The following is a 22,610-nucleotide window of genomic DNA, read 5'->3' on the forward strand; positions in this document are numbered from 1 at the left end:
GAATTTACTACCCATCAAAGTGGTCAATCTTTTCTGGTTGCTTTCACTGGAATCTTTCTGCTTCAGCTTTAACATACCCTTCCCCTATTTTAAACGTTTTTTTTCGTGTTGTCTTTTAAATTTTCTTCCCTGTTGAATTTATTTGTTGATGATTATCAAAATTACTTTGGTGAATTCATGTTATCTGCATGTTATACTTTGCATTGGTTTACACTGGGTTGAATTTCCCCAGTTCCTGTCCAAACCCCTTGGATTTTCTTTGCTACTGCAAAGCACAGTGCTGCCTCCCCAACCAACCCCCCTGACCCTTAGACTACCGAGTGCTGCTTCACCCCAAAAACATCGGTTTCAACTGTGATCCCAGTGGTACACAACTGGATACATGACTGTGTTAAAATAATTACGCATTGAAATAAAAATTAAAGCTTCAATGATGGTCTTTGTCCAAAGTCTTCTGAGTCCTCTGTGGATAAATAAACTCAGAGGTGCTGATTCTGTTATTGATTATGTTAGTAAAACAAGTTTATTTCTTTGGCATTTTCAAAGAAGATAAATCTTTTGTCTTTGGGCAGTTTCTGACTAGTTTATGCTTTTTATTACACACGAAGGTAATAGAGTTAACCGAGGACAATAGATCTTGGCCTGGGAAATTTGTTTGTACTGTACATGCTCTGTGTTGTAGTCACCATAGCATAGTTAGATCAAACATTGGGTAATATTTACCCCTTTACACATTGGGAAAGCAAGAGCCAGTTTTTACCTCTCTCCGGGATCCTTGCCAACATGGAGCCTTCACTCGTTCACTGTGTATGATTCCTATAGTATGCTTTGTAAAGAGATGGATAATTTAGTAAGGTAATAGGATTACTAGGCTTTGTCTTTTTCAATTTGCCAGGCTCATAATTCACCCTATGAATAAGCTTGTTTGTAGCTTTTCTTTCTGTTCTTATTGCTTTGTTTATTTTGAGTAGTTCTGCAGTACCTCATGCCTTTTAGGTTGTTGCTCTGGTAGACACACAGCCTGGTGATTGATTGGTGAAAGCAGTGTGTCTGGCTTCTCCAGCATGTTGTCATTTTCCATCTCAGGTGCAGACAGCTCCTCAACCACCAGCAGCGCATCTCCAGTTCCAAATAACTATGAGGCCTTGGAAGGGGGGAGCTACCCAGGTATGCTTCTTAAGCACATGTAATCACAATTACAAAACATGTTTAACATTATTTAAAAGGTTATATGCAGCAGATTACAAAAATTTTTGATCTACTGTGCAGTAAATGTGGGTTTACCATTTAGAGGTAGCCAGGGGCAAGCCTGTTCCTTTAAAGTTTCTGATTTTGTCAGTTTTCACAATGTTATTCATCAGTTCCATTAAAAACATGATAATAGATACAAAAATAAGATGCCATAGTGGGAGATTTTTTAACATTTGATTTCAGCTTACTGTATAAATTCCTGTATAAACATGATTGAGAGGATGTCGCAGAACATCATCGACTATCTTTTACATGTCAGTTTTACATTATTTATTAATATTATTACTTATACGTTTCTACTTACTGCTTTGGCTTCTTTTGACTGTTTTTTTCCTTGACCAAATGTGGCATAGTAGCTGGTACTGTATCCCATAATGAAATAGAGCTGTTCAGCACTTGCCCATGGCATTCATCTATTGCTGAAATGGTTCCAATGATTATTCTGTCCCTTTATAGACTCGTCTTCTATGTCAGCCCACAACCCACCTGTTTCCCATGCTTCCAAGGCTGCTAAGCCCTTTGGCTATGGCTATCCCACACTACAGCCAGGCTACCAGCAGAGCCCAATGTCCAGATCAGACTCCATTCCCTCTCAGACAACTGGCTTGTGTCCACCTGGATACCAGCAGTTTTCACAGGTAGAGCATCTCTTTGTCTTTGTCTTGTACTGTAAAACTTTTTTCTGTAGTCTAAAACCAGTTTTGAGGCTTTTGCTTCAATATTTCAATTATTTTACTTTATTTATAAAATAATTGCATTTATTATTGGATGAAAAGTAGGATCCCAAGGTCCTTAACATACAGAAGGCACACACTTCATCCACTACTGAAGTGCAGCATCCAGCTGGGTGACATGCCAGTAAGACACAATGGAGAAATTACTTCATTGATGGGGGAGGGAGTTAGGTAGAACAGTGTGTGCAAGCTCAGGGTGCAATTTAGTCAGCATACTGGGGTTAATACCCTGAACTCTTACAAACATTACTATGGGATCTTTATTGACCAAGTCAATACCTCAGTTTGTCTGAGGAGAAGACTTATGGAATGTGGAAAGGTCCCCGTACCTATATGTGTATGGTATATGAGTCCACAAATGTCCCATTGATAGCAGAAATACCTGGTAAAATAAAAGATTTCATGTATATTGTAAAAGATGTATATTTGAAATAATCCAAAGCATATATCTTTAAAATATGTAGATGTGAATCAGAATTAACAAAAGAGTTCTCCTGGTTTTTATTTATGTATTTTAGGTATTTGTTTTTTTTTTAGCATTACAGGTTTCTAGCAAAACTGAGTTGAAAATGGACTGCCTCTGTACATACAAGCCCACATACTCTTATATTGGTGTCTTGCAGCCATGTCCCACAATGAACCAGCTTTCAGCAGCTCTTGGGGGGCTGAGTCTGCCAGAACAGCAGCTGGAAGGGCTGAGGCCGGTGAACCTGCTGCAGGAGAGGAATGTTCTGCCCAGTGGACCTGTACAAGCTCCTTTGCCAAACCTCAGTGCAGACTTGAAGAAAAAAAACTGCAGTGCAAAGTAAGTGAACAACACAGGTTAGAGCTAGCCTGTGTTGTTTACAACAATGTGTTTTTTAAGATATTAAGCCTAGATCCAGTCAGATTTATGATACGCAGTACAGTATCTTCATATCCCTTTTGCCTTACAGAGATTAATAGTATAAACTCTCTTGATATAACACATTGCAGAATTCCTTCTACCTTCATTTGTATTAAAGTCACTTTCCTGGCTTTCCCAATTTTCTTCAGCTATTTGTTATAAACTAGTGTAAAACTGCTGCTGCAGATGTCTCACTGGTGTAGCTGAACTTCAGTGGACCATGGTTTATTCAACTGCCAGTTTATTGTGAAGAAAAACTGCCAAGAGACCATCAGACCATTCATGTATACTGAAATCGGTACACATCTGATATCGCATGAATATAGTATGTTAGTATTCCTAATGTCCTTTCAGTAAATGTTAGGAATAAAAAAATATATATATCTTTAAGAAACCCTATCTTAATGTTTCTGTTTTTTCTCTTTGCTAGATCTGTATGCTGAAAAGTTAGCTTGAAATTTAGGAAGACATCACAAACTAAAGGCCAAATATTCTTCAAATGGATGTATGTAATTTGTCTATGAGGGCAGCAAGAACCAAATTCATCTTGTAATTTTTGTGTGCATTATTACATTTTAAATGTAGAATATTTTAGCTTTCCTTAGAAATTAAATTTAGTGGCCCTCTTTTTGTTCTTTTTTTCAGCACCTTCAGATGTACACTGACAAACATCCCTCAGACCCAAGCGCTGTTAAACAAAGCCAAACTGCCTCTGGGATTGCTTCTTCATCCCTTTAGAGATCTAACGGTGACTAATCTTTCAGTTTTTCTGCTCCTTTTGTATTTTCAGTGATTTTAGATTTTGTTTCCTCTTGTATTCACACCAATTAAAAAGATAGTGTTATTGAAAGACCAACAATACAAAAAAAGGATTTAATACCATAATGAGACATTTATAATAGCCTCCTATTATAAATGTAATCTTGTTTTTTGATAGTAATCTTGCTTGTTCAGCCTTGGGGGTCTGTGAAAGATGTATCGCCAGCTTTTGACAGTAGAGATTACATTGCTGTGCCTCTCTATGTCTCTTACTGGGTGTAAATCCTTCTGTTGTTGATATCAGACCCATGCCGGAACGTTTCTTTATAGAATTTATAGAATTTGTGTGATTCCAAACAGGTTTGCACCTGTCCAGACATTGCTTTCAGAAATGGAACATGCAGCTTTGTAATCCATTAACCAAATCATTCTCCTCCAGAACTTGGAAGAAACTACTGAAATTTGTGTCCATATTGGATGACCCCTGGTTGATGGAATTGTTATACTGTGTGCTTGGGATAGATGTTTTTATTTGCCAAACCTATTTTAATTTTTCTATTTTTTTAACTTTTTTCGTGACTCCAGAACTAATGATCCTTAATCTCTGTTTTGTTATTGTTCTGTAGCAATTACCCGTCATAACGTCCAACACGATTGTGAGGTGTCGATCTTGCCGCACATACATTAACCCTTTTGTGACCTTCCTTGACCAAAGGAGGTGGAAATGCAACCTGTGCTACAGAGTCAATGATGGTAAGTGGAAACTTATCAGAATTCTCATTCTCGTTTTCACTACAGTATAAATAAGATGGATTGTGTTAATTTGCACTCTTCAAGGATTGCTTGATAAAGATGAAAAATAATGCTTTTATTTAATGGAGAAGTTTGCAAATTAAGAGAAACTAATTCGTATTCCATGTATTTTCAGAGGTTCCACTGGTAGAAACCAAGTTAAAAAATGAATGTAATGGGACATTTACATTTTATCATTACTATAAGCTGTGATTGTATTTAATAGTACTGAGAATTGTTTGTGTGCAAGTTTTTTTTGTCTTAGTGGGATTGTCAGAAGATTTTAATTTTCCTTACAGTTCCAGATGAGTTTATGTATAATCCCCTGACTCGGTCATATGGTGAACCTCACAAACGACCAGAGGTACAGAACTCAACTGTAGAGTTCATAGCATCTTCAGATTATATGGTATGTGTTCTAATTTAAATTGTTTTTTCTGTTTGCAATAGGCATCAAATTTTATTTTTCAATGTTATAACTATTCTTTTTTCCTGTCGACATAATTTACATTATGTTCTTTGACTAAACAAAAAATGTACATTGTGACATAGCCCCATCATTAGTTATTTGCTGGTCAATGTCAGTCTGTTTATGTAAGATTACACATACGCATAAACTTATTTTGCACACCTTTTCCTAACCCTCAGCTGTCACCTACTTTTAAACTAGGATGATCCTACTTTTAAACTAGTATGACAATATACTACTGTCCAAGTGAAAGATCTGTTTTTGTTAAACTCAACTTTAGTCAGCTTTGTTCTGGTCAGTTGTAGCTTTCAGGAGAAATGCTATGTAAAGGGAGTGATGAGTAAAATCCATGCACGTCTTTCAACAGCTGCGTCCTCCTCAGCCTGCCGTTTACTTGTTTGTCTTAGACGTGTCGCATAATGCAGTGGAAGCTGGCTATGTGAAAGTACTGTGTCAATCACTGCTTGAAAACCTGGACAAGTGAGTAATTGTAAAAAGCCATGATAATGCATTCTGTTAGTACATGAACATTGTACAAAATATTTGCTTACAAAGTGTTCAGTGCAGCATTAAGACATTCCCTGAATTGGGTTTTCGTTAAATGTCATTTCATTTTTACGATCTTGGTTCTTGTCTTTTTAAGGCTGCCTGGCGATACCCGGACAAGAGTGGGGTTTATAACCTTTGACAGCACTATTCACTTTTATAACCTGCAGGAGGGCCTGTCACAGCCTCAGATGCTTGTGGTTTCAGATATTGAAGGTACAAGCTATTCTATTCTCATATTCTTACAGATCGGTTATATTTTATGATTTTTGTGCCTCTGTAATTTTATTTTTATTTGTAACTATTGTGTGTCTCTGCCAGTAAAGGAAAAGATTCTCTTCTTTTGAGATGAGAATGCTGCTTTGTGTCAACATCCCAACTTTGTCTTGAAAGTCATTTTGAGGAATGGGGAAAGAAAATTACTTTACTAATAGCTGTTAATAATAAGGCTCCATTGGGTTGTACGTCTTAACTCTTTAGCAATTATGTTTCAAATTAGAGCTCCACAAATAATAAAAATACAAAGGATGGGAGCTCACAGTCCCCAAAAAGGTGAAAGGGGGCAATTAAACAATGCTAAGATAACAAAGATCATAAAGGGCGTCTGTCCCTGTTGTCACAGTTTCTACACTGGCAAAAGGTAGCCTAGCCCTCCTTTTTTATTAAAACAAAGTGCAATGAAGTGCAGTCTATGGCTTTCTCAGTCTCCTCCCAATCTTGGAAGAATGTTTTTTTTTTAGTTGTTTAGATTTGCCTGAACATTCATAATAACTTTGGACTCTTACGAAAAGGCAGTTAGTAATGCTTCTTAAAATAAATGGCACTAAGCGTTGTGTTTTTAAAAAATCAATTTTAATTCTGAAATTACAGTATAACAAATATAAATGACAAGCCTGAAAGTGTGTGATAACTCACCTGAGACTTGGAAAGATGTGTTCTTATGAGATATATTTTCATTTGGTTAATGCCTTTATTTTCAGCACTGTCATTTTATTGCAAAACAGTGAATTTGGTACCAGAATGTTCCTGTTTCTTTTGAAGTGAAACGTCACTAATTGAATAATTGAATTATCATTCTGGGTCATTCTGTCTGAAAACACACAAAAAAGTGGATTTCGACACCCAACATCTAAGATTGCTCTGAAATTATTTGTATAATTATAGAAAGCTATGATAAGCATCCCTGTAACATTGTTTTGTATGTTTTGGTTTGTGAAAAATTAAGCAAATTGTTAACACACAAAATGGAGTCTTTGATCAGTTTGGAAATATTGTGTGAAAAATCCAGCTGGATTTCCAGCATCAAAATTAGTACCAAAGCCTAAAAATTATTAGAACCTGAAGAATCCAAATAAATGGTCAAACTTCACCCATGGGCAGTAATGTCGCATGATATTGTGGTAATTCCAATTTCTAGCCACCAGGTGCCGCTGTTCTTAAGTGAGAGGAATGTCCTCAGTGTTTTTAAAGCTTTACGTTCAAGTAAATCAGGATTTAATAGAAAATTAAATAAAACCGGAAACTTTTGTCCATGTCTAGTCTGCCCTGAAGACAAAACAATGAAAAAGTGTATTCATGTACAAAAGTTTCAGTTTTGCTTTAATTTTCTTTCAAATTTTACATTGCTAGATGACAAAATACAATTCCTGATCTTATTCTTAACTTTACATTTCCAAAACATTATCTCTTGAAGGTAAAGCTTGGTGCTAAATTAATAAGACCAATTCTGGATGCTATCAATCAGCTTTGTTTTCCCCTGACTAAACTATATTTTTACAAAATAGTTACATGGATGCTTATGTTTTCTGTCTCTAACTATACAAATCATTTCAGAGCAATCTGAGATGTTGGGTGTCATGATGTGTAATGTGACATGGAATGACCCTTCTGTGAAGCAAAAATCATAATTTGGTAGTCATTAACTTGTACATGTCGATGTTTGTATTTTTCAGATATCTTTTTACCTACACCTGACAGTTTATTAGTAAATCTCAAGGATAGTAAAGAGGTATGGGTTCTACAAAAACAATCTTTATATTGCACACATCACTTGGGTTTTTTCTTAAATATTGCACAGTCAGTTGTAATACTTTACAAGTTATGTAGGCTATTCCTTTTAATCTTTATACTTCTTGAGATACTGCTACCAGTTTATATGTATGTTCGGTCTAGACTAATGCTCTTGAAAATACAGTAAGTTCACTTAAAAATGTCAATTTCTAAAAGACGTGATTTAATTTTACTTTAATATAAACATTTTCTTTTTTATGTATTTTGTGGAACCTAGTAGTACATCTGGTTCTGTAGCCTTATCAACAGCTTTTTAGTCATCAGCAGGTGAAATCTTTTGGCTCTTTGTCTGAAATTCTTTTCTTTTCTTGATGTAGCTGGTGAAGGACTTGCTTAACGCTCTGCCCAACATGTTCACCCACACCAGAGAGACGCACAGTGCTTTGGGTCCTGCTTTGCAGGCTGCCTTCAAGCTCATGTCCCCAACAGGAGGACGGGTCTCTGTATTCCAAACACAGCTGCCTTCTTTAGGGGCTGGACAGTTGCACTCCAGAGAAGACCCCAACCAAAGATCTAGTACCAAGGTACAGTATACACCCAGCTTTTAGTACTGAAAAATGACTTCTGCAGTTCTTTTGCCATATTTGAACGTTTGTCCCCTTTTAGGCTTGAAGTGGCCTAAAGTATATGTACAGATCTGAGTCAATTATCCAGTGCACTATGATACAACTTGAGTCATTTAAATTTTTTTGAAAGATTAGGCAAAACTTATATACATTGTGTTTCTGCAGGTTCACTTGAAGAATTAATTCTTCTGCTCTTTCTGCTTTTAACAGAAATGATGAAAAAGACACATGTTTAACCTTGGAATGCTCAATCACGGCGTGTTCTACTTTGTGTATACAGAAGACAGTACACAGTACCTTTAGATTAATTTATTTGAACAAAGAGGGGTGTGATGATATTCTTCTGTTAAAGACAATACTGCTTTGCATGGGACTATTATTGCATATATATTGCATGATATTAATATATTAGGCTGTATTGTTCACAAATTCATTATTGTATTTTAACACAATATTATCTCGTTTAAATGCATTTTTTCCCCAAGGCAATAACCAAACAATGACAAAACCACATGAAAGAAAATCTCCTTTGTCAAAAATGTGGAGTTTTGTTATTCATACAATTGATAATTGACAGACATTTTATGTTTGCATCGAAGGGGACACTGTTTTATTAAAAGGAAACCAAACACAAATGTGTTAGAAATATCAACTAGGTGTTAAATAAATGGAAAAATTTAGTTAGGGTATACTGCAACATTAGTACTTGGTCTCTAAACAGTGGCAGTTAAAGATATTGGTCTCATTCAACTGGTCTGATTCAGTTTCAAACACCATGTACACCTCTTTCAGGGACTGGGTTCAAAAACTTGCTATGATGGGTGGCTTGCAATGAATTTTCAATTGGTGACAAAAGTTCTATCGCATCGCTGTTTTCATAGATCATAGCTGTTGCATTTTCTGTGATTTATAAGACAGCTTCTGTATAAAGTTAACTATGTTGTGGTCTTGGTTGTAGTTCCAAGATATGAGATTGCAATTTTTATTTTTTTTAACATAGGTGTGAAATAACATAATTGTATCTATTGATTTTTCCACATTATATGCCAATAAAAGTTTTCATCTCTCTCCGATTAAAGGTTGTGCAACACTTAGGACCAGCAACAGACTTTTACAAGAAATTAGCATTAGACTGCTCTGGACAACAGATTGCAGTGGACCTTTTCCTTTTGAGCTCACAGTATTCTGATCTGGCATCATTAGGTATGAATTCAGTGGAGTATTAATTTACAAATGTAATTTTTTTGTTTTGCACAGATGAATGCTGCATATTATTATAAGAAACATTAAAATATTCTATATGTACTCTGTAGACTTTATGTAAAAGTAATTATTGATTTCCCCAAAATCTATCTCTTGGAGTTCTGATAAAAAAATAATCAATTTAGTATTAAACCATTACAAGCTAAAGATGATTGATTAATTTAATAGTTCGCATAGATAAAATATCCAACAATTATACCTTGTGTAATAAAAAATAATTATTTCCCCCATTTGGCATTATTTAAATGTGCCTTGAAAAATTTGTTTCATTAGGTAATAACACAAAATGTTTCTTTTCTCAGCTTGTGTATCTAAATATTCAGCTGGAAGCATCTTTTACTATCCATCTTTCCATCACATACACAATCCTGCCCAAACAGAGAAATTTCAGAAAGACATCCAGAGATACTTAACCAGAAAGATTGGCTTTGAGGCAGTAATGAGAATCAGATGTACCAAAGGTAAGCTCTACACTCATTAATTCTGCATTTGCTTTCAACTTTAGTTCCTGTATATTGAGTTTCTTGCTAATTTCTGGTATTCTTTGAGTTTTGATTAATGTATTTATAACACTGCTTTTGTTGGAGCCAATTCCAGTTATTCAATTCAGGAACTCATATCTTTAACCTTATGATGCATTCTTTAATAAGATGACTATAGTATGGAAAATCTCTGTGTTAAATTGTTTAAAGTATTTATTTTTTTCCAGGACTATCTATCCACACATTTCATGGGAATTTCTTTGTCCGTTCTACTGATCTGCTGTCCCTGGCAAATGTTAATCCAGACTCTGGCTTTGCTGTGCAAATGTCAATTGAAGAAAGCCTAGCCGACACATCTTTAGTTTGCTTTCAGGCAGCCCTTCTGTACACTTCCAGCAAAGGTAATAAAAGAATTGGTTTCTAGTAAAACGTGTCTCAACAACATCCCACATTGGAAATCGCAAAACAACTGAGTCAAGATTTGTTTGTTCTCTTAAGGCTTTGTACTGAAAGTGATTTTTTAGGTTTCCTTTCCTTTACATTTACACCTGTAAATTTCCTTGTAGAAGCCATTGAAGGTTTATTTGAGTTGACATCAGACTGTTGTACAGAACCCCACAAACTTTCCCTTTTTCAGGCAAGAGAAGAATTCGGGTGCACACATTGTGTTTGCCTGTTGTGAATTCGCTGAATGATGTCTTTGCTGGGGCTGATGTTCAAGCCATCACGTGCCTTTTGGCAAATATGGGTGAGTACTACATATTACACTACACTACAGACCCTGCTTTCTTAGACTTTTAATAATGAAAAAAGTACCTTTCAGTTATTTATATGGAACAACTGATGTGTAGTAATCTGTGGTTCACAGTTAATTGGAATCATGTTACCCAGATGTCAATTTATTCAATAAGATGTTTAGTCTTTTTCAAAATTAAGTGATGGATAAGACTGTCAGTTTGTAAGGACATTTTTCATTGTAAAGAAAGTAAGTTTTGTAGCTTTTATGGTTATTAACAAAGTAAATAATATTATATTCCGATGAGAATTAGTACCTTGCCCATCAGGAATATGTGAAAATTAAAGAAGACTTTGAGTAGGTGCAAAAACCTCCATTAATAAAGTGGAAGATTTATGATTTGAGGTTGGCAAGTGGAACAGTCAAAATTAAAGTTTTGATGTATTCTGGATTACAGTTTTAAACCTCTGTCATTGTTAATGCATGTGTCTTCTACTATCCTTCAAATCCGCATTACTACTGGCTGCGTCTTTGTTTTGCTCCAGCTGCCTGACCAAATACATTTTGAACACCATTTTGGGCTTTATGTCAAGATAAGAAGTTCATGTGCATTAGATACAAGGGAAAGGCAGAAATAAAAAATAATGTGATTTTTGGCAAAAAAATAAAACCCTAAAGCACTGCATTTGAAAGTACTCTTTTACTAATGGCTCTGGCTGAGAGTGTGTTTTGAAAATATGCATATTTCACTCCTTTCACTTTCTTAAAAGAAAACCACTATATTCCGTCTTGCTTCCATCCATAATATCAAGGCATGTTGTTTAGTAGCTAAGCAAGTCTAAAATTTAATTCAATCAGTTCTTAAAAAAGTCTGGGGAAAAATAAATTTGGGTCTCAACCATCTGGCTAGGAAGTCTGATCAAAACATCCAGATCCTTTGTATAAAAGCAGACTTTACCATTTTTTTTCCCTAAATGAATTCCCATGTGACTTCCCAGCTATGGTTTTGTGTTCTGTGTAGTCCCTTGGGTTGACCCTCTAAAGTTTTATATACTTAATAAAATCGCCTCTCACTCTACGTTTTATCATGCTTAGATGAATTTGTTGTTATGTGGAAAATGTTTATGGGATTTTTTTGTGTGTCTTTCAAGCTATCGACCGATCTGTGTCTTCCAATCTGTCGGACGCACGGGATGCACTGGTAAATGCAGTGGTGGATTCTCTGGCTGCATACCGGTCCACTACCTCCAACCTCCAGCAGAACAGCCTCATTGCTCCTGCCTCACTGCGACTCTTCCCCCTCTATGTCTTAGCACTGCTCAAACAGGTAAAGTGGGTAACAGTCTGTAGTCCCAAGTAAGGAGACCCTCAATCCAGTAAGGATGCATTCATATGTCATAAGGAAAAATGAAGAAAATGCAAACTGCCAAATCACTTGTAGTGTATGTCTGCTGTGTTGATATTTATCATTGTTTTGAAATAAAGAAGTACATTTGTCACTAATAATGTAACCACTGCCTGACTAAAATGCAACTGTCATTCATACGAGAAGTGGAAAATGTAATATATGAGAGGAGGCCTACCTGCTTATTAGTGTATATACCTCATTAATTATTAAAGTATTATAAACCCAAGTGCTGTGTCTTGGCTGATGCAGCATTAAGAATATACTGTACATCAATTCGTTTTTAATAGCCGCTGAGTCTAATACAGGGTTATGGTGAGCCAGAGAGTGGGCTCAAGACAGGAACATTCATAACCTGGGTAATTAAAAATATTATAAAAGCAGCCTACTGCACTTTCAAGAGCGGTGATTTCCAGTTGATAACAGCAGAACCCTAGATAAAATTAAAGATGGCTGTCAATCGTAATCCGTTAAGTATTGGTGTATTATGTACTGCCCTTCATATATTTATCGGATAGGTTGGTTTTTAAATATTCCCTTTTGTATTAGTTTTGCATGTTTGCTGTACTGTAGAGCTAACTGACCTATCAGTTTTCATTCTGTTCTGCAGAAAGCCCTGAGGACAGGCACTAGCACACGGCTGGATGACCGGGTCTTTGCTATGTGCGAATTCAAAAGTCAGCCCCTGCAGCAAATAATGCGCATGATTCATCCTAACCTATACAGAATAGACAATCTGTCTGATGAGGTAATGTGACATGGGGGATCAATATATTCACGTATGTGACATTATTAAACATGAAGAGGGTATTTAGACTTGATTTAGACATTTTATATAAATAAATTATATAAATAGATATTTACCTTACATACTGTACAAATGTTTGTACACCATAGATCAAAGGTATAGTATAGAGAGATCAGGTTATGTACATTTGGCCTGTGGGCAAGATTACAAATATTGCTGACTCTAGATAACCAATATTTTACTAAACCGGAATATACACTCTATGCTACAAAAAATATCAGTGTTTTGTATTATAAGGGTTTAATACTTGCCTTCTCCTCTTTAATGTATGAATGCGGTACAGTAGGGAATGATATATACTGGGGGGGGAAACAAAAAAAACCTTGTATAGTTCCAGAGGCTACCATATTATTTGACTACTTATAGACATCAATCGATGTGATCCTTATATTTTGTAGATTTAATTATTTATGACAAGTAGGACTTTGCCCTGTGCAATGCTATTAAAATTACAAGATAAACTTGTATTTAAAACCTATAATACTCTTTAAGCAATCCATAATTTATTAATGAAATGATGTTTTTGTTATTTTTAGGTGTTATGTATAAATGTGGAGGGCACTGTATGTATGCTGTACATAATCAGCTTAGGATACTTGGAAATGTAATGTTTGTTTACCAATTTAACTTGTTCACAGGGCGCGCTTCATGTTAATGACAGCATTGTGCCCCAGCCTTCTATTCTCCAACTCACTGCAGAGAAGCTGACAAGAGAAGGGGCTTTTCTCATGGATTGTAGCACAGTGAGTACTGGGCTCTTCTTGATTTTCTGTGTTCTTAATTCACTCAGTGTTCTCTTCATAAATTTGATCTGGTTAGTCCATTAAATAAAAATGTATTTACTTTTAGGCTATGTCCGGCCCATTTTTTCTTTTACCCGTTAGGTCACTTAATGTTTTGCTATGATTTTTAGTAGTTTCACAATGAATGGTCTTGTCATGTAGAGTATTACATGTTGAATTAATAACAGTAAGCCTGAATGTTTATTTCCTCTAGGTTCTTTACTTATGGGTGGGTAAATGCTGTGACGAGTCCTTTATTAGAGATGTGTTGGGCTGTCAGAATCATGCTTCAATCCCACAGAATATGGTAAGTGGATTGTACATAGGTGCATGCACAATATAACCAATAACGCATTCTATTTTCCCTGACATCTATAATCGAATCTAGTGTTGATGAAATCCTGCATGTTGGTCCGTTTTGACTACTGGGCATTTGCTACTTTCAGAAATTAAAAGGCTGGATGTCAAGCCAGGTCTATGAGGCCGATGGGTCAGCAAGTCCTACCCATAACCCCATAAACACTGTGCTGTTAGCAGTATGTGACCTGGCATTATCATGCAGCCAGAACTGATGTATCAAATGTAGCAGAGCCAGATTTTTTAAATATGATTTGCTTTGGCACTCTTCAGGCACACACTGTGGTATTCCAGCAGAAGCAGTTATGCATATTTCCCAGGGAACTCCTGAGTTCGTTTACCCATGACCACAGGCTTCACAACATCTTTCTTCTCTAATCATTCCTTAAGCACAGGAAATTTTCTTTTCAGTGGTGATTCTGTGAAAGCACCCAGGGCATTGCACGTCATGAATATTTGTCCTTCTATTTGTCCACCGCGAAGCGGTGGCTCTGTGGCTAAGGATCTGCGCCTGTGGCTGGAAGATTGCCGGTTCGTATCCCGCGGCCGGCAGAGGAATCCTACTCCGTTGGGCCCCTGAGCAAGGCCCTTAACCCCAACTGCTCCAGGGGCGCCGTATAAATGGCTGACCCTGCGCTCTGACCCCAAGCTTCTCTCCCTGTCTGTGTGTGTCATGGAGAGCAAGTTGGTGTATGTGAAAAAATAATCATTCCTAATACAAGAAATTGTATATGGCCAATAAAGTGATCTTATCTTATTTCTTATTGAAAACATTGCAGTCCGCTTTTGTTTCCATGTCATTGCATAGGGTAAGGACATTTCCATGAGTTGCCATTAATTCATGCAGAGCGGGCACTCATTAGGTGCGAAGACGAGAGGTGTGAAGTCGAAACCTGCAAATGAATAGAAAAACGAGTCTCTTGTTGAGAGAAGGGGGAAGGTGTGAACCTAGTTTCAAGATAATTTTGGTTTCAAAATGGAAGTGGAAGAACTATGAGCTTCATTCTGTTGTAGGCTAAATTAAGTTATTAGGGTCTAAGATAAAGTTAAAAACTCAAACAAACGCAGCACTGCAAGACCAGGGTTCCCTTCCCCTCACTGGTCAATCTGATCTTGTTGTGCGACCTTCTTTCAGAAATGTTAATCTTTGTTTCAGCCAGGTACTGTATACTTTTAGCACAGATGAAAGGAAAGAGGGAGGAACAATTGAGTAAATTCACCACCTTTGATATTATTGTTATACTTTTTATTGTGTTACAAGTTGGACTTGATATCTTTTTGTATTGTTAATATTTTGTTTTTTTAATGCACAGACTCAGATTCCAGAATTGGAAACACCTTCTTCTGAAAGAACAAGAGCTTTTATTAATTGGCTTCAAGAGAACAGATCATTTAGCCATACCCTTTACATTGTGAAGTAAGTACTTTAGGCTTTTCAAACTCTGTGTATGCATTTCGGCTTTTTTAGGTGCATCAGGTATGACATGAACCCACATGAAAATTCATCTAAATGTTCATGACTGATAGTGATAAACAGTCATACATTCATGTCCCAGACCTTGCTGACGGAAAGACTTGAACAAGGTTTGGAAAAATATAGACTAATAAAAATCCATTATAAGTTTAACATTCTAGGTGTTTTAGACTTTGTTTCAACCTTGCTTTGTCTTTTTTTCTTTATGTGCAGAAAATATTGATATTTTAATGTACGTTCGTAATGGTCTGTAACAACTGTACAGTGGAAACCTGTTTCATCAATTTGTGGTACAAAATGCCAAAGCAATACACAAAACCATTGATACTATAGTGTCTATATGGTTGTGACTGCAAGATGATAAGTTGTGACTTTCAGGAGATAAAAACCTAAAAAGACATCTGGCAAAGCCATATTTCCAGTGGAACTATTTTTTATGGTCTAGGCCAGGATAAACACTGAAAAGACAGGTAAAATGTCATTTTTGGTGTGTGCTCAGCAGAGAGCTCTTTCCACTTCACAGAGTAAAATGCAAGGCAAAAGTTTGGAAGTATTAAAATCATAGACAGCTACTGCAATGGGGTACTATAGTTGCACAGTTTTCCTAAATAAAATAGTGCAGTAAGCTTCCTCTAAGCATGTGGAACTGACTCAGGGATCTTTGATATGTGGGACTGTTCAAAACAGTGATACTGAGATTAAAACCCCCTTCCAGTCCACTCCATTGCTTTCAATTGGCACATCTCTACCTGCTAATTATTAATTAAATAATTAAGAACATGGTTGTTGCAAAACTTTGTGATTTAATAGAGGAGGATGTGTGTGTAGAGTATCCTAGGTTTAGAGAATACTGTGAAAAGGTAGGAACAGCATTGATGGGCAGCAGGTCAAATACTGTAGCTTCTGCTTCCTATCTTACTTTATACTATTACGAAATTGAATGTTTCTGTGCAGACTTCCTCTGCAAGTTATTCAGTTTTGCATTTACTTTAATTTTCAGAGACGACACTTCTGCCAAGACCAGCTTCTTCCAGTATTTAATTGAAGACCGAACAGAAGCAGCCCTGTCCTATTATGAGTTTTTGCTCCACGTTCAGCAGCAGTTGTCCAAGTAGATAACACACCCAACACTAGCTTATGCTGTAAAGGTAGTCATGTTTTAAGATACCTGCAAAGTGGTAAATCTTTACAAGACCTCCACCTGACTTTGTGGGGTAGGTCCATACAGAATGCAGGAATCCTAAGATAATTGTAAGATGATAATGATTGAGCCAGATATACATGACCTGAAACCAGTGAAGTATTTGATAATGAACACAGCAATTCTAAAGGAAAGGTGTCAACTTCAGACAAAATAGTACACCTAACAGGCTTGTTACGTGCTTCTTTTATAGAAAAAGAAGAACATGCATATTGTTTCATAGTTGCTAACCGCTGTCAGAATTATGTATGTAGCCATTCACTGAGACAGTCTATGTGGAATGTAAGCAGACATGAGTGCTACTTCATACATTTAACACAGAAACTATAGAAAAGGGGAGAGAAAAAGATATGCATGTTTTTTTTGTTTAACCCATTTTTTTTAAATCTCTTAAGTTTTCATATAAAAATGATAATCGCCTTCTCATTTTTACAAGAATTGTAGGAAATTGGAAACAAGTTTTGATGTATATTGTAAATGCCATGTGTGACATTTGTCTAATGGGAAGAAGCCTGGACTGTGCACTGGATTGACAAGGAAATCACTCAAACGTAGTGACTTCCCTACATTGCAAAGCAGGTCCAGTTTGTGTCCGGATGAGACGTTAGTTTCTGTACAACTCACAGTTTGTTTTTCTGGCAATAACAGAAATTGTTCCTCTTTGTAATTCCCTTGCAAATATTTTATGTGAAATTATTTATGATCTGCTTATTGAATAAAACTATTTTGCTTGATACCATTTAGTTTTGCTTAATACCATTTAGATTTGTTTTAAGACCTGCACTTTTCTTCTTCTGCATGACCTACCTTTTTGCAGTTTCAAATCTCTTCTTTTTTTATAAGAACTTAAAAAAAATAACATGACAAAATATATTAAAAATGTAATATAAATAACCACTTATGTAATAGAATAATAACAATAATAACCACGATGCAATTATTGATGTTCTCTTGCTCCTTCTCTAATTTATACAGTGAATTCAAATGTCTTCCAAAGTTTGGATTGCATCTCCTCATATTCTTTGAAATTGTGTGGTTCTGCATCTTTTCAATTCTTAAAACCATAAATAAGATTAACATTCTTGCAAACTTGGTGCAACAGATGTTACTTTAAAATTATAGCAGAGTATCATAATTCAACCTAATTGGTATCTCAAAGAATGATCATGCACTGTATATTGTAGTAAACATAGTGATTGACTTAAAACAATAATTACAGTGGAGGGTAGCCAACTGTCTAATAGTCCTATACTATAAGAACTTTCCAGCATTTCCGGCGTTAGGTTCCAGCATTCTTAAAAGGAATCAATTAGTAAATCACTTTTTATTTTAAATTTGATCCATACAGTATATCTGATGTTTTAACATCAATATGGTTGATTTTATCTCTAGTATAATACATTTGTGATTATAATACATTATTGGTTTTGTATCAAATTAATAGTAATAATATGTCATACCCAGAATCTATGATTCTGCTACATTACTCTTTCCCAGATCTTCATTCCATTTAACCCATATATTTTTCAGCAGAGACTTTTTGAATAAGATTTGTGCAAAACTTTATATAACGTGCCTATAATTTTCAATGTAGTTTGAAAGTAAAAAAGTATGTTATTTTTTGGCAAAACTTACCAAACTAATTTAAATTCTTTTCTTCCAGTTGTGAGCTGTTCACTTTATTTTGGTTTTACTTTAAGACATCAGCTTGTGCCGAAATTCTCTTCAAAACTGGACGCCCTGAATAAAGACGACTGATAAAATTTGTAAAATACTCCTATGCAGTGTTCTTTAAATTTTAAGTGATTAATTAGCTTGGGCAGAATACTGTATACAAAATTGGAATTTTACTTATTTATTCATCCAATTTCAGTTTCCTGCTGAGGGTCATGGCATTTTACTTATTCTTTTGTGATTATGAAAAAAACTTATGTTCATGCATTTGAACACCCTTTCATTTATTCAATGTACAGTTACATTTTGTGGGTAGCTGAGTCAGCATGCATAGGCTGCAAAGGAACAAGTAATAGGTTTATTCCATGCTGAAAAGAGAAGAAAGAAAACAAAGTTTCAGCCGTGGAGCCTTCTTCAGGTGTGAGTCTTCTTCACACCTGAAGAAGGCTCCACGGCTGAAACGTTGTGTTTTCTTTCTTCTTTTCAGCATGGAATAAGCCTATTGTTCCATGTACGATTACATTCCACATTGCACAAATCCTACCTGAAGTTACAATAATTTTTACCCTCTTAGTGGGTAATAGAACCCCTTTTGAGAAAATGGCCTGTCATGCAGACGGCTCATGCTCAAAAAGTATTTTGCTAGTACACATCAAACTTTAGAAATAAGATTACAGTGTATTGCCAACAAGATAAATGTATTTGGCATATATTTTATGATGTATAATGTACTGATTAAACCAGGGTGGCCACCTGATTATTTATTTTTCTTTGTTGTCAATATGCAGTCTAAAACTAACTTCTTGATAAACACTGATGTGTTTGTGTTCCTGCATATACTGGACCAAGATGGAAAGGTATTTTTTTCATCAAATATGCCTTTCTCTTGGGAACTGCTGCACCAATTGAATAGAAACTTTTCAGATTCCACAGATAAAGCTGCTTCTGATTTTTTAATTTTAAATAAAATCAAAATAAATGATTATCCTGGGAACTGCTGCACTGATTGACATGAAACCTTGTAATTGTGATCACATTTAGATGTATCTGAGATTTGCACCTCACAGGTTGCTGCAATCATTTTTGTGCCCACACTGGATGACAGGTTCTTATCGAAACACAGTCCGTTACACAAGCTGTTTGACTAATTGATTAGATGTCGATAGATGTCTTTCTCTTGGCAATACATTGCAAGTATGGTGAAATGGGGTTTATGCACACACCAAGATGAACATGTGACTTACTTTTTCAACTGTTGTCAATACTGGTACTGCAAACTGCGACTGTCTAAAACAAAGTCACATTGCTTTTTTACTATAGTTCTAGTATTATTTTAACACTAAGGCTCACTTGAAAGCTTCCAGAACTTCCTTGTTTGTCCTTCACACAGATAGTACTAGAGGAATTGAACCAAGGACCCCAGTAATGAAAATCAGCAATGCTAACCACTGTGCCACCATGCATGCCTTGTTTTGTATATATAAAACCTCAATCTGTATGATTATATTTACTTTGCACATGATTTCAAGAAATGATAATAGCATGCATATTAGAACTTTTCAGTTTGATTAATATGTGAAAGCTTTATCAACCCTGGGGGAAACTAAGGTTGCTGCTGGAAGAGGTGTTAGTGGGGCCAGCAGGGGGTGCTCACCCTGTGGTCCACGTGGGTTCTAATGCCCCAGTGTAGTGATGGGGACACTATACTGTAAACAGGCACCGTCCTTCGGATGAGACGTAAAACCGAGGTCCTGACTCTCTGTGGTCATTAAAAATCCCAGGGCGTTTCTCGAAAAGAGTAGGGGTGTAACCCCGGCGTCCTGGCCAAATTCCCCATTGGCCCTTACCAATCATGGCCTCCTATTAATCACCATCTATGAATTGGCTTCATTACTCTGCTCTCCTCCTCACTGATAGCTGGTGTGTGGTGAGCGTTCTGGCGCACTATGACTGCCGTCGCATTATCCAGGTGGATGCTGCACAATGGTGGTGGTGGAGGGGAGTTCCCATTACCTGTAAAGTGCTTTGAGTGGAGTGTCCAGAAAAGCGCTATATAAGTGTAAGCAGTTATTATTATTATTACAACCCTACCATGATCAATAAAAAACAAGTATGAAATGGTAGGACAAAGTCTTTACAAAAGTGTTACAGTAGGGGGAGACAGTTAATGTGCTACTCTCAATTTGAATCACTTCTTGTATTATTTGATTCCATTCAGTTGCTAACAGTATTTTTATTTAGTATACTAAGTTACACCAGCATAATTGAAGAAAAACAAGGTGACAAACCATTAAATATTGACTCTCAAGTTCTTCCGTGCCAGTGTTTTTAATCTGATCTTTACCTGGCTGAATGCGAACAGCTCAAGCTTTGTTTTATTTGTTTTGTTGTGTTCACCAGTCCTTCCTATGGAAACCCCCTGGTAATCATTTAGGATGTTTAAACCTGGAAGGCTGAGAAAAGTACATCATGGAAGGTTATGAATTTTCCAAGACATAAAAAAGAACTGTGATCTTATTCTTTAGCAGTTTTGAGTCTGTTGTTTTGTTTTAGTTTGAATTAAAAGTTCAAATGTTAATATGTAATTGTTAACATCACAAGCACTATGGAAACAAGAGTATGAGCTACAGGTTGGTTAGGTATTAACTTTTCACTTGAAAACATGAGAACCATGCTGGAATATATATTATGAAATGCTTTTATTCTTTTCACATTTGCCCCATAATACTTCATTAATATAACTATGTAAAGTACACTGGTTTAACTGTTGCACAGTGGCGCAGTGGTTAGCATTGCTGCATTGTAGTGCTAGGGCATTTGGTTCAATTCCTCTCCTGGGTGGTTTCTGTTTGCGTTTCTACTTTGTTTCTGTGTTTGCATTTGTTTCCTCTGGGTGCTCTGGTTTCTTTCCACAGTCCAAAGACACATTAGTAATTGGGTTCTGAGAAAACTTTGCCCTGGTGTGTTTGTGTCTGGTCATCTGTCCTGTGATGGACTGGTGTCTTCTGCAGGATAGATCTTGCCCTGTGCCTCTTGTTTGCTGAGATCCCCCACAGCCCTGTAATTGGATAAAACAGTTTAAAATGCTGGTTCAAAGTGTTGGAACCAGAGTACATTCTTTGTAAAGTTTAAGACATTTGAATAAAAATACTTTCTCTTTGCATTGAAACTCAGCATGTGGAAAGGAAATAGAATCAAATTTGTTACAGATGTTTCATCTTTCTTTATGCCTGTTGAAAGACAGTAGACCATACTACTTTCTTCAAAATTAGGGTCTTCAAAACAGTATTTCAGCAGCTCTGTACTTTTCAAATCCAGGGCCTTAATTACCTGACAGAACAGTAAATGTCTGTTATATAAGAATGCTGTAACAAATGGCTGTGTTTGATTATGTGACTATTTACATTTAAACACAGAGTACTGTACACGTGGCAAATGTGTTTTCCCTGAAAAACAGTGTGATTTTGGTAGTTTTTCATGGCCATTAGGTCATGTGTTTCTTCTCCTTTGCTTAATTACATGACTGCATTTTCCCATCCTGAACTCCCTTATTTTTTTTTTCTTTTGAGACTGTATGCCATTCCCTCCAACATCTGCTGTAGCACTACACAAAAACCCCTCCTTGTTTTTACAACATTCAGTATTTACATAAGACTGAACAATGGCTCTTTCAATACAAGCAAGTTCTCTTTTATCAGAAGAGCAACAGAATGATACCTTTTTCCTTTATTAGCTGCCCGTTGTTTAGAAAACAAAGTGAGAAACTACAGATAAACGATGGCCTTTTGTATTACAGTAGCTTCTTTACCTTTTGCACTAAGATCTTTTAATGTAAAAAAACATAAAAGCAAAGCATACATTTAAGCTTACATTAATCTTCTTCAATGCTATTTTTCAGTTTATGCATGCTTATTCATTTTAAGGCTATCTGTGACACACCCTGGAGTGGGGTGTCATAAATAGCAACAGTGTTGCTCTATGTAGGCATACAAAGACAGCCAAAAGAAAAAGATAAGGTCCTCTTTTACAGTGCAAGGGAAAATACTCACGCTTAAGCTCCTCTTTGAGCTTCTAACAAGACTTCATAAGTTCTTTCTTTACGTTCAGTTGGGCAGCTAAGCCACTTACTGGATCCAAAGTAAAGCCTCTGTCTCCGAAACCTTTAACTCAAAGTTCCATCTGTCACTTGTAGGAAGCTTCCTTCTTTTTTAGTTGAACTTTCCAATTTTGTTTGTGTTTTCAAAACTCAGAACCAGTCAATACTAGCCAGAGCAGGCTTTCACGGTTTCTAATATCTGGCAAGATAAGTCTTGAAGGTGTCCGCTTTAACCAATGCCTACCTTGGCAAGCAACGG

At 36.2% G+C, this 22,610-nt stretch overlaps 1 protein-coding gene across 4 annotated transcripts in view; it reads left to right on the forward strand.

Annotated features, from left to right (window-relative positions):
- The window catches only part of sec24b (SEC24 homolog B, COPII coat complex component), a 29,241-nt gene extending 11,924 nt beyond the window's left edge, over positions 1 to 17,317 (forward strand). For all 4 annotated transcript variants that reach the window (XM_088632340.1, XM_088632342.1, XM_088632341.1 and 1 more), the window contains 20 exons: positions 1,087 to 1,167; positions 1,708 to 1,889; positions 2,609 to 2,790; positions 3,517 to 3,619; positions 4,257 to 4,383; positions 4,722 to 4,831; positions 5,259 to 5,371; positions 5,535 to 5,653; positions 7,390 to 7,445; positions 7,825 to 8,031; positions 9,153 to 9,276; positions 9,639 to 9,797; positions 10,046 to 10,219; positions 10,456 to 10,566; positions 11,706 to 11,881; positions 12,570 to 12,707; positions 13,406 to 13,510; positions 13,764 to 13,856; positions 15,220 to 15,323; positions 16,381 to 17,317. In XM_088632340.1, the coding sequence (XP_088488466.1) occupies positions 1,087 to 1,167; positions 1,708 to 1,889; positions 2,609 to 2,790; positions 3,517 to 3,619; positions 4,257 to 4,383; positions 4,722 to 4,831; positions 5,259 to 5,371; positions 5,535 to 5,653; positions 7,390 to 7,445; positions 7,825 to 8,031; positions 9,153 to 9,276; positions 9,639 to 9,797; positions 10,046 to 10,219; positions 10,456 to 10,566; positions 11,706 to 11,881; positions 12,570 to 12,707; positions 13,406 to 13,510; positions 13,764 to 13,856; positions 15,220 to 15,323; positions 16,381 to 16,495 (2,579 nt within the window). In that variant the 3' untranslated portion in view covers positions 16,496 to 17,317. The remainder of the gene's footprint in view (positions 1 to 1,086; positions 1,168 to 1,707; positions 1,890 to 2,608; positions 2,791 to 3,516; positions 3,620 to 4,256; positions 4,384 to 4,721; positions 4,832 to 5,258; positions 5,372 to 5,534; positions 5,654 to 7,389; positions 7,446 to 7,824; positions 8,032 to 9,152; positions 9,277 to 9,638; positions 9,798 to 10,045; positions 10,220 to 10,455; positions 10,567 to 11,705; positions 11,882 to 12,569; positions 12,708 to 13,405; positions 13,511 to 13,763; positions 13,857 to 15,219; positions 15,324 to 16,380) is intronic.
- The last annotated feature ends 5,293 nt before the right edge of the window (positions 17,318 to 22,610 follow it).

This window comes from Lepisosteus platostomus, chromosome 1 (assembly GCF_059453375.1).
Source record: "Lepisosteus platostomus isolate fLepPlt1 chromosome 1, fLepPlt1.hap1, whole genome shotgun sequence".
Lineage (NCBI taxonomy): Eukaryota > Metazoa > Chordata > Actinopteri > Semionotiformes > Lepisosteidae > Lepisosteus > Lepisosteus platostomus.